The 10,467-nt window shown below is 33.8% G+C and overlaps 2 protein-coding genes across 3 annotated transcripts; one reads left to right on the top strand and one right to left on the bottom strand.

Moving 5' to 3' along the window:
- Window positions 1-215: 215 nt before the first annotated feature.
- LOC110634844 (uncharacterized) lies at window positions 216-4,339 on the bottom strand. Of its 2 annotated transcripts, XM_021783987.2 has the most exons (15): window positions 4,141-4,338; window positions 3,922-4,043; window positions 3,750-3,809; window positions 3,541-3,660; window positions 3,325-3,444; window positions 2,923-3,064; window positions 2,632-2,802; window positions 2,374-2,529; window positions 2,187-2,293; window positions 1,922-2,012; window positions 1,581-1,722; window positions 1,306-1,462; window positions 1,053-1,169; window positions 738-864; window positions 216-646 (listed from the first exon to the last, which is right to left on the bottom strand). In XM_021783987.2, exons 1-15 carry the CDS (start codon window positions 4,180-4,182, stop codon window positions 398-400), a joined length of 1,923 nt encoding a protein of 640 aa, XP_021639679.2. In that variant the 5' UTR covers window positions 4,183-4,338; the 3' UTR covers window positions 216-397. The 2 variants fall into 2 exon arrangements, with proteins under 2 accessions (XP_021639679.2, XP_057986926.1); XM_058130943.1 differs by lacking the exon at window positions 2,374-2,529 and having other exon boundaries at window positions 4,141-4,339.
- Window positions 4,340-6,982: 2,643 nt separating this feature from the next.
- On the top strand, window positions 6,983-9,312 carry LOC110636867 (probable pectate lyase 4). The gene is made up of 4 exons (XM_021786732.2): window positions 6,983-7,568; window positions 7,800-8,155; window positions 8,266-8,401; window positions 8,918-9,312. The coding sequence occupies exons 1-4, from the start codon at window positions 7,149-7,151 to the stop codon at window positions 9,137-9,139; spliced, it is 1,134 nt and encodes a 377-aa protein (XP_021642424.2). The 5' UTR covers window positions 6,983-7,148; the 3' UTR covers window positions 9,140-9,312.
- Window positions 9,313-10,467: the final 1,155 nt, after the last annotated feature.

The following is a 10,467-nucleotide window of genomic DNA, read 5'->3' as shown; positions in this document are numbered from 1 at the left end:
CATTAGTGGGTCAGGTAAGGCGCCTTGAATTGAGGGCAAATTGCTTATTATATACAATACTACCGAGCTGATTAATTAATTGCAAGTCTTTTAATTAACATGTAAACAGGCGAAAAAGATTACAGCAAGAAATGAGAAGGAAGCAACTGCAGCTGATTTGCAGGCCAGTAAGACGCAGATTGAAGCAGCTGATGAAGCTGAAAATATCAAGAAGAGGCTCGACAAATCTCTGTAATATCCATATCCATAGTGTAGCAGAGAATTGAGTACAGATATTTTATATTTTGAATACATATTTATATATTTCGAGCTAAATGTAAAACTGGATTTTCTTGGTATAAAATTTTAATCAGAAAATAGTGTCTTTAGTGGCTATATTAAGCATGACTTGGTTATTCTAAGAATTAGAGGAAGTGGGTCCTTCCAGACGAATGTAGTCATACATGATTCCAGCCTGAAAAGGGCTTGTAAACATTGGTTGGGTCAAGAAAATGCTATTATCTCCTTCCAGGAGCTGAGCACCTGGGACCTCTACACTGTAGAGTCTGTACAATCCATGAATTCCATGTCTTGTAATTGTGTTGTCATGTCCAATTACTCCAGTTGAAAATAGGGGAGGATTGGTTCCAGGGTCATTAATGCGAACCTTCAAGAACAAATTCATAGTAACAAATTATTTAACTAAAGAAGAAGTGCATTATTTGCAGTTAAGAAGAGGAAGCAGAAAGTGTTGTTACCTGCAATTCAGCACTATTTGCAGTTGCAAGTGCCAATCGTAGATTATATGTTCCACTCTTATTTGCATTCTCAAGGCTGAACTTAATTTGCCATGTAGTTCCCTGGTACTTACCATCACCTATTTTCCTGAAATTTCACCAAAGCTCTGTAATTGAAGAACTTTCAACATCCTTGGCGTTTAAGGTTTTTAATTTTTCTGCTTAGATTATGAAAATTATTAAAAAACATGCGATTATTCGATTATTAGCATACTTCTTAAATATATGGTCCACAAATTTTAAAAATTGACTGGTGGCCTGAGGATTGATTCAAACCTGGGAACTTGGGCGAAGAACCAGTCTCTGCTATAGTCACTGGTCCCTATAGTGTAAACCAAATCTTCATCAGGGTACAAATCTGTATATCTTTCCCATAGTCCATACTGCCTGAACCTGTCCAAAGCAATTTTTTTTTCTATGAAGACTTAGCCCCAATAGTTTCATGGGATTTACCCATATAAGCATTAATCCTCTGGGACAATAAGCAGCGACATGTTCTTCCTGTTCTGTAAATTTTAGGCTAACTAACCTGTCAGGATGACTGACATAAAGTTTGTTGATATACTTGGGATCAGGATCAGGAACATAGAATTTTGCAGCAGAACGATCAGGGATACCTATTTCCCACAATGTGGGTCCATCTCTTGGAGGTTCGTATACTACATCTCCCAAGTCAATATCGCAACCTGGTCACAATTTTACACAAAGAAATGGAAATACGGCATTATCAGAAACTACTAAAAAGATTACAAGAAAAATTAGGTTTGCATGAGAAACGCTAAACTGAAACCCAGAAAACAACACCTTCAGTTATGGTAATGGCCGCATCATATCTGTAATCTCCAATAAAACCAGGAACCCAACCGTTAAGGTTATAGTTTCCGGTGCGGATGTTATTGATACAGAAATAACCATCTTTGTCTGCTTCTGCCCAGAATTGGTAACCCTGAGGATGTAGAGCAAAATCTAACTTGTGAAACAGGATGCCAAATTGACGTGATGTAAGCAGAGGTCTTCTTTTACAATCAATCATGAAACAGGCTGTCCTGTTTCTGTGCAATTAATAAAGATTGCCGTTGAACTTAAAATGGAAGAAAGTGGTGGTGTCCTTTTCAGGGGTATTATATTCATATAATAAATTTTACCTTGCTTTCAATTTGCCATGATCCAGTGTCTCCTGGTGGCGCCAATCCCACATAAGCACCATTTGCTGGTATATCAGAATCACTAGCATGCCTGGAAAAAAGATTAGTTTAATAGCTGCACAAGCTAAAAATTTAACTCCGAGTTTAAACCTCTAAATCTTTTATTTATTTATTTATTTTGTTACAAGCCTCCAAATCTTTAATCAAAGTTTGAGATTGTCTAAAAATTTTCAACACCCAAAACCATAAAAATTTTACTTTTTACCTGTCTCGAACCAGCAATCTACCACTGACACTACCACGTTGACTGCATGATGGAAAATCCTCTGAAGCTGGGAAACTGTAAGGCCAGCTTTGAACTTCAATTAACATCTGAAAATTTTTGTTTGTTAGTTCTTGTTTAATATATAAGATGTGGTAGTTTATAATATGCATTTACTTTTGTCTTAGACCTGTTCTTTCGCATCCTCCCACAACAAAAGCGGGTCATTTTCGTCTAACAAAGTGTTCAGATAGATAAAAACAGGACCAAAAACTTTCTTCCATGGCTCGCCGTGTTTGAATTTCAGCACCATATCTTCCCCAACATAATGGGCACTCAGAAACATCTGATTGTATCATTTTTATCAGTCTCCAAAGCAAGAAATACTAGAAGTTGAAAATAAATAAAAATTATGATAATACTAATTTGTGGAGAACTTATCACTTACTGCAAGATTGATCGGACCGACATGACAGGTAAGGTTTTGTTTGAGAGGTCCACCAGATCGGAATTCATTGCTGGGTGTGATTTGCCAGAACCCCACAGGAGGTTCAAAGCATATCCAGCCATGGGCCTGAACATTTCTGTTCTCACATGAGTATTGGTACTTGTCATCCACCTGCATTTCATTAGGAGCAGTTAAAACCATTGGCTTAGAAATAAAAGGTGAAATCCATAACATAATTAGAAAACGCTGTAAATGTTTGGATGTCATTACTTCACATGGAGGAAGTTTTACCTCTCCTTTGAATTCTGGCTCCACAGGATCGACAAGTAGTACAGCTTCAGGGACATCCAAGGGTTTGCCTCTTGGAGATAACCGGTCTTCTGGCAGTGGCATGTATCTTTGCCTGTTATCTGCTACTACCATGTAGTGAAACCTGTTTGCTCAAGTTTGAGAAAAAGCCAACTAGTTTTCAATTTTATTTCTTGTTATTTGAAGATTCCAAAAGAACTCATTTCTTGTCACTCTCTCTTATATCATCCCTACTCCTATTGTAGTAAGTTTTGAAAGTGAAACTTTCTGCTGGAAATCTCAAGCATTTTACATTGGTGGAAAAGGCAAGAAGATATTTCTTTGAACAATTGTTTCAAAGGGTAAATTTAGGTTTTCATTCAAGGATAAGGATCTATTGCTTACTTGTCCTTCCTGAGTTTGAATACAATCCTGGTTTGAGGGAGGTTGAAAGCAGGCCATTCCTGCAAGTGCTCAAAGATGGCGTAGGAATAGAAACCTGAGGAGTTTCGGAGCATTATAAACCTGGAAACCGGAAATTCATTGTCATTGATATTGTCCACATTAACGGAAACATTTCTCCACTATTACTCGCAGAAACATGTAATCAATGAAAAGTACCTCTTGTCTAAGTTCAAAGGGGCAAGCTGTCCTTCAAGCGAGGGATCCCACAATTTTGTAAATGAGATTTCTACTTGTTCCTCATTTTCCACTATAACTTTAAAATATGTTCCTTTAATCCTGCACGGTAACATATAATTAGTGCTCCACATTAGCGTCATATGCTTAAAAAGAAAAAAAAGAAAAAGATAGAAAACTTATTGCTATACACATAGGATGTTCCTGTTGTTCCTGTACTTCCTTCCTTGCTCCAGACAAGGTCCCAATACCTACAAGTTCCATTCAAAATCCAACAAAAATAGCCCCATTTCAAAAGATGATGAAAAAGATAGAAGGAAACGGCACTTAATTTATGCAGATGAAGCTTGAAAAGCCATGTACCCTCTGTCAGACTCATTATTTCGAACTTCAAGCAAATTGCTGATGCCATTGTAACGTATACCAGTTACTATTCCCTCAGGTTTTGATATTGTGACTTGGAGTATGCCATTGTCCATCACCACCTGCTTCCATTGCATAAAAGTTTCAGTAAGATATCATATTGTTACCTGTTGAAAAAATTTAGTTACACGAGGAATATAATTAAGCAAATCTAATTACATGACGTTCTTGGATATGCAATTTCACCCGTTGGCTTGACATGGTGATCTAGAGCAGACCTCTTGGAAGAAACAAAATGCTAGATGTTGATCTTGTTAGGAGGCAGCAGGTCGATCAATTTCTAATAAAAAGTACTAGAGGCTTCAAGTTCATAGGACTTAAAAAGAAATAATTCGTTTGCCTTATCACTTAAACTGGAGGCCAAGCTTTTACTTTCATAAGCATGCTTTTTTTGGATTTTGCAAAATCTTTACTCAGTCGTCTCAAAAAAAGACAAATCACCTTCCAAGATTTTGCCAGGCTCAAAAGCCAAGTTACCCATCATAAAATCATTTTAAATTCATTTTCAAATAAAATGCTTTTCACATCTGTGAGTCTATTATAAATTCATGACTCTAATTAATTAAAAAAATCTATAATTTTATCAAATTCAAACCTTACATTTTAAATTCTTTATCCAAAGGCAAGTGCTTGTTTAACAATCTGATGAAAAATCTTCTTAGGTCCTAGATAAAACAGATCTCATCACATGGTAGGAGTCCACAAAAATACTATACTTTAAATTTAGGCACATATCCTACTCAATACCTAATAATTTCTTTTTCATTAAGCAAGCGCAGTCAATAATCTTGCTTTCAGTGGCATTGAAGTCATTTTCAAAACAATATATAAAGTGTCAAATTTAACAGAGACTTGTTGCAATCTAAAACCAAAGAACCAAGATAGGAGGAATCCGGTTGATTTTTGAGGAGAGCTTGCACAAAGAAGCATGGAGTCAGACTCAAATATAACATTTCGTAAGCCCAGGCCCTTGGCCCACTGTAAGGCCTAGCGGAGGGCTAAGGCTAAGGCCATTGTTCGTCAGAAGTTTGGCTCACGGAGGGAATTTTATTACCAATTAACCATTGCATCGCTACTACCCATTACCCAACGAAAACCAAAATACAAGAGATTAACCAGTAAAGATTGCTATTATTTTAAATTTATTGTATAATCATAATTCGAATTATTAATTTTTGTAAATCTATGTTCTTTATAAGTATTTAAATTTAATATATATATATATATATATATATATATATATTTATATATGAATTTAATTATATTATAATAATTATTATAATTGATTAAAAATAAATTAACACAAATTTAGCTGTGAAAAAAATTAAGGGATGAAATTGTCTTATGTAGAAGCCACCTGATTTCTTTGCATTTTTTAAATCTTATTATATTTTTATCATATTGCATGAAATAATTTGGACTTTTGGAGTAATAATAATATACATTAATATGTTTTAAACTTATATGTTTATTAATATAATCCTATTAATTCACCATACACTTTTAATTTTGATTACAATATATAATCACCCATTTTGACATTATACAATCATGACAAATAATTTAATGATGATTTCAGCAATATTAAAGATAATGGTACAATGAATAAATTGAATTCAAAATTGAAATTTCATAAACAATTTATAAGAAACTATGAGAAATTAATATTTATAATATAAAACAAAATATTAAGTAATTCGCTTTGGAATAATTGAATATTAATTTATACTTATTGTCCATTCTAAGTTACTTTTTAAATATAGCATAGATTTATTTTTGGTTATAATTAGAGTGGATACTGTGATCTTGATTCCTTATTTAATCTAGGGCATCAATTTTAGGGAAGTTTCAATGGTATTGATATAGTACAGCTCAAATTTTGATTTTCAGTGAGTCAGACTCATTAGATCTGAATTCGGTTTAAAATGGATCTCTAATCATAGGCCATCAAGTGATATCAGTTTAAGTCTGATCATCTCCAAACTCATAAAGATCGATTAATTGTTTCACCAAGATCAGTTCAGATGGTAACAAATCGATAATCAAGAGATCAAAGTTACAGATCGAGCTTGAAATAATGTGACCGTAAGACAATGCCGCTGAGTATGTTAGTGTGATCCTTGTTGGAAATTATGCTGATATGGTACAATTCCATTGCGTATGGCAAGAAGAGAGCTCAAGATTAGTGTTGATTATGTCCCGTCTCGGTATAAATAGGCCCTAGATATCTACTTAGATACGCTTTATATTCTCTCACAATCTCATTGTTACATTGCTTTCAAACACTCAAAATGCTCTCTAACTTGAAAGTTGAAGTGGTTGTCGGAAGAATGTCAAGCTTATTTTTTCTTGTGTTCTTAGGCAACTCGAAATCTAGTAAATTCACCTAGTGATTTAAAAATTCACAGCAACATTACGTATAAACAAAATTTTTAATCCAATGATAAAAAATACAAAGTATAAACAAAATGACTCAAAATAACTATAAAAATTCTAATGACATAAGTTGTCCTTCATTGTCCTCAACTCCAGTGTATAGTTACTAAATCAAAATTCAAACTCCCTCTAACAGAAGCACTGAAATATAACATCATTTGTTATATCTAATAAATGAATAAAAATTAGTTAATGAATTCTTAAACATATAATAAATGAATAAAACAAAAAAAAAAACCACCAATATACCTTAATTGGGTAAATTTTTACATTTTTTCATGCTGCATGACATGGCAAACTATTGTTAGTACATTTTTTTTTCAGTGGTTCATATAAATATTCATGTGTATACGGGGAATTTTTATATATGAATAAAATGATGCCATCACATTTAATACAAATAATATCTACCTCAATACAGCAAGCAAAATCAGAAGTGTTCAAATATGGCAAATCAGTTCAGTTTTCTGGTTCCCTTCTTTCCTATTAATAGCTTTAATCACAACTAAATACTCCTACAGCCACCATTCCAGGATTGAAACCAACAATAAATGTGGGCTTTAAGCAAAGCTAAATAACCATCTCATTGAAACGAATTGAAAAAACTTTAACCATTATTAAATATTTACTATAAAACCCTCTTCCCACCCAATTCTTCCCAGCAAATCTAGCTAGCTACTATCTTTTTTGTGGCATTTGAATCCAAAGCAATAAGAAGTGTTCGTACAAAGATGGCCTTACAATGGCAATTCGCTTTAGTTCTTTGCATGGTCTTCTTCTTCACCCCTAATTTTTGTCTTGCACAAAAGATGAATCCCATTGATAGTTGCTGGAGACAGAACCCTGAATGGCGAAGAAATAGGCAGCAATTAGCCACTTGCTCCGTGGGGTTTTCAGGGAAGATGACTAACAATATTGGAAAAGATATTATCCGCTATAAAGTGACTGATCCTAGTGATGACCCATTAAACCCCAAACCAGGAACCCTGAGATATGGAGCCACCATGATCATTGGCAAAGTGTGGATAACTTTTCAAAAGAACATGAATATTGAACTTCAAAAGCCCCTTCTCATTAGCAGTTTCACCACCCTCGATGGTCGTGGTGCCAACGTTCACATTACTGGAAATGCTTGCCTTCTAGTCTACAAGGTAATTTACTAATATATACCATCATTCATTTGATCACTTGTATCAACTGAGTCGATTGTTTATTTATTTATTTATTTGATTTTGACGAAAATTCTAATGCGAATTGTTATGGGTTCTAAAGAAAACTTAATAATCATGGAATTATAACTCATTGATGTTAATTAAAATAGTTAGACTATATACATGATTGCCATTATTTATAACAAGTCTGAATTTGTATGTATTTTTCAGGCCACCGATGTAATAATCCATGGCCTAAGGATTCACCATTGCAAGGCCACAGGTCCTAGCTCGGTGAGGGGACCAAATGGAGAAATGGTGACCCTAGGTCAAATGGATGGGGATGCAATAAGGTTGGTCACCGCATCAAAGGTTTGGATAGACCACAATACTCTATACGCATGCCAAGACGGTCTTCTGGATGTAACTCGTGGATCTACCCACATTACCATCTCTAACAACTGGTTCAAGGACCAAGACAAGGTTATGCTTCTTGGACATGATGATGGGTATTTGAGAGACAAGGACATGAGGGTGACTGTTGTGTTCAATCATTTTGGTCCAAATTGTAATCAGCGGATGCCAAGGTGATTTGATTTCTACTAAAATGCACAAAAGCAAAATAATAATAATAATAATAATAATAATAATAATAATTTGAATTAATGATTTTTATTGGACATTTAAAACATTGCAGGGTTCGCCATGGATATGCACACGTAGCCAATAACCTTTATCAAGGATGGGAACAATATGCAATTGGGGGAAGCATGGATCCTAGCATTAAGAGTGAAGCCAATTACTTTATTGCACCAAAATTAGGAAACAAAGAGGTAATTGACGAGACTAATCCCAAATATTTCCACCATCGATTATTATCTAATTTTCTCAAGAAAGGGAGAAATTTTAATATGAATTTAATTTATTATAAAGTATATTTAGAAAAATTTACTTATACGGTCTATACTCAAGATGCAAATATAAGAGTTTTATTTATTTTACATATGGGTTCACCATATATATATTCCAAATTATACATATATAATATATGATTTATATGCAGATCTCACAAATACTTAGAACTTACTAGAAGGCAAATAATTCCTACTTAAAAATCTTGTTTACATCAAGAACATTAAGTATACTAAATTAAAGAGTGAATACATAATATCACTGCTTCACTATATAATTTCTCCTATTAAAGAATTTAATTGTTTTATACTTAGCTCATTGAATGATTACCATGCAATATAAGTAATATACACTCACCTTTACTTGACACTCACCTATTAATTTAATGCAATACTTAACAGCTTAAAGAGAAAACCTTTTTTTTTTTTTTTCAACAGGTAACATGGAGAAAAGGCATTACTATGAACAGCAGGCCCTGGAACTTCTACTCTGTGGGGGATGTTTTCGAGAATGGAGCTTCTTTCACCCAAACTGGTTTAGGCAAGGCAAAGCCAAATTACACCAATCAACAAAGGTTCCAGGTTGTTGATGCCAAGTTTGTTAAGTCTATAACGAGCTCGTCAGGTGCTTTAAAGTGCTTTAGAACCATTATGTGCTGAGTCAAGAACCATGGATTAGAGACTATGAGTCAAGGACCATGGATTAAAGACTATGAAGAAAACGGCAGATATCAGCACATAGTCACATATTTAATAACTAGATATATACAATTAACATGTACTCCTCCACTTGGGCCATTCTACCTTGTAATGTTTTCAGGAAAAAAACAACTACGAAAGCAATTTATAAAGACATAAATATACATTTTTTAAATTATTTATTTATCTCTAGAAAAAAAATCCATCACTAAGTATTTTAGAAAAGGAAAAAAAAAAAAAGCGACGGATTTAAAGATTGGCTGCAAATTAGTTTGCAACAAAATAAATCCATTGCTAATCTAGAAAATCTGTCGTAATGTTGTTAATCTTGAATTATCGATGAATTAAACTCATCACAAAAATTTTTAATCCGTTACTAATCATATTGTTAATGACGAAGCCTTAATCCATTGCTTATGTTAGCATAATTGCTGTAATTATGTTACATAATTGCTGTAATTATGCTGCATAATTGCAGCAATTATGCTGCATAATTACAGCAATTATGCTAACAGCTTAAAAAACTTTTTTCTTTTATTGTGATGCCATGTCTCGCAATTGAGTTATCCTTTCCCTATTAGTCCGGTTGAAAATATTGCAGAGGCAAGTGCAACTTTCGGCTTATAAATGCAGTTTTGATCAATGTCGATTTTGAACTTGATTTGCCATGTAGTTCTCTGGACTATAATTATTATGCTAGTGTATTAGATAAATACAAGCAATTAGGCGAAGCTTTGAATTGCTTCGAGAAAGAAATTTGAAGTGAATGCGAAAATATGTGAGTGTGCGTGTGTTCATATGTAAAGAGCTTACAAAGAATCTGTTGGCTTTAGCTCCCTTAAACTGGAGACAAAGCATTCCTTTCACTATTTTCCCTTTATAATCTCTTTACTTCGTCGCCACTCGCCACTCGCCACTTTCCCACTTCTACAATTTGGTGGGGCTATATAAAAGCGTACAAGAATGGCTATAGCAGCCAAGGCAATTGAAATCTGCAAGATGGACAATGGCTACTGGACCTAAACAACATGCTTCACACACACACACACACACACATATAATTGAACATAATTTTCGACTTCTGGCTAAAAATTTCTATCAAACATTCTTTTTTTTTTTTTTTTTTAAATTTTCTTATAATCATTCTGTTAAACATTCTTATATATGTCTATTAACTTGCATGCTTGTATTATTATATTAAAGAGGTAGTAGTTGGTTGGTATGCAGCCACCTAAACGTAACTATCTCACTTATTAGTTGATTGTGGTTTTCTATTCTTTTTTCCTTCT

Source organism: Hevea brasiliensis, chromosome 12, assembly GCF_030052815.1.
Source record: "Hevea brasiliensis isolate MT/VB/25A 57/8 chromosome 12, ASM3005281v1, whole genome shotgun sequence".
Lineage (NCBI taxonomy): Eukaryota > Viridiplantae > Streptophyta > Magnoliopsida > Malpighiales > Euphorbiaceae > Hevea > Hevea brasiliensis.
This window is presented reverse-complemented; position numbering and strand designations above follow the sequence as displayed.

What these genes read in the sequence shown, in the direction of transcription:
- LOC110634844 (XM_021783987.2), bottom strand. Translation starts at nt 4,182, where the DNA reads ATGTCAAGCCAACGGGTGAAATTGCATATCCAAGAACGTCAT. An exon ending in AGATTGCTGGTTCGAGACAG is followed by an intron (nt 2,013 to 2,186) that starts GTAAAAAGTAAA and finishes TCTTTTTTCCAG; the next exon opens with GCATGCTAGTGATTCTGATA. An exon ending in GGCCATTACCATAACTGAAG is followed by an intron (nt 1,463 to 1,580) that starts GTGTTGTTTTCT and finishes AATTGTGACCAG; the next exon opens with GTTGCGATATTGACTTGGGA.
- LOC110636867 (XM_021786732.2), top strand. Translation starts at nt 7,149, where the DNA reads ATGGCCTTACAATGGCAATTCGCTTTAGTTCTTTGCATGGTCTTCTTC. An exon ending in TGTAATCAGCGGATGCCAAG is followed by an intron (nt 8,156 to 8,265) that starts GTGATTTGATTT and finishes AAAACATTGCAG; the next exon opens with GGTTCGCCATGGATATGCAC. An exon ending in CAAAATTAGGAAACAAAGAG is followed by an intron (nt 8,402 to 8,917) that starts GTAATTGACGAG and finishes TTTTTTCAACAG; the next exon opens with GTAACATGGAGAAAAGGCAT.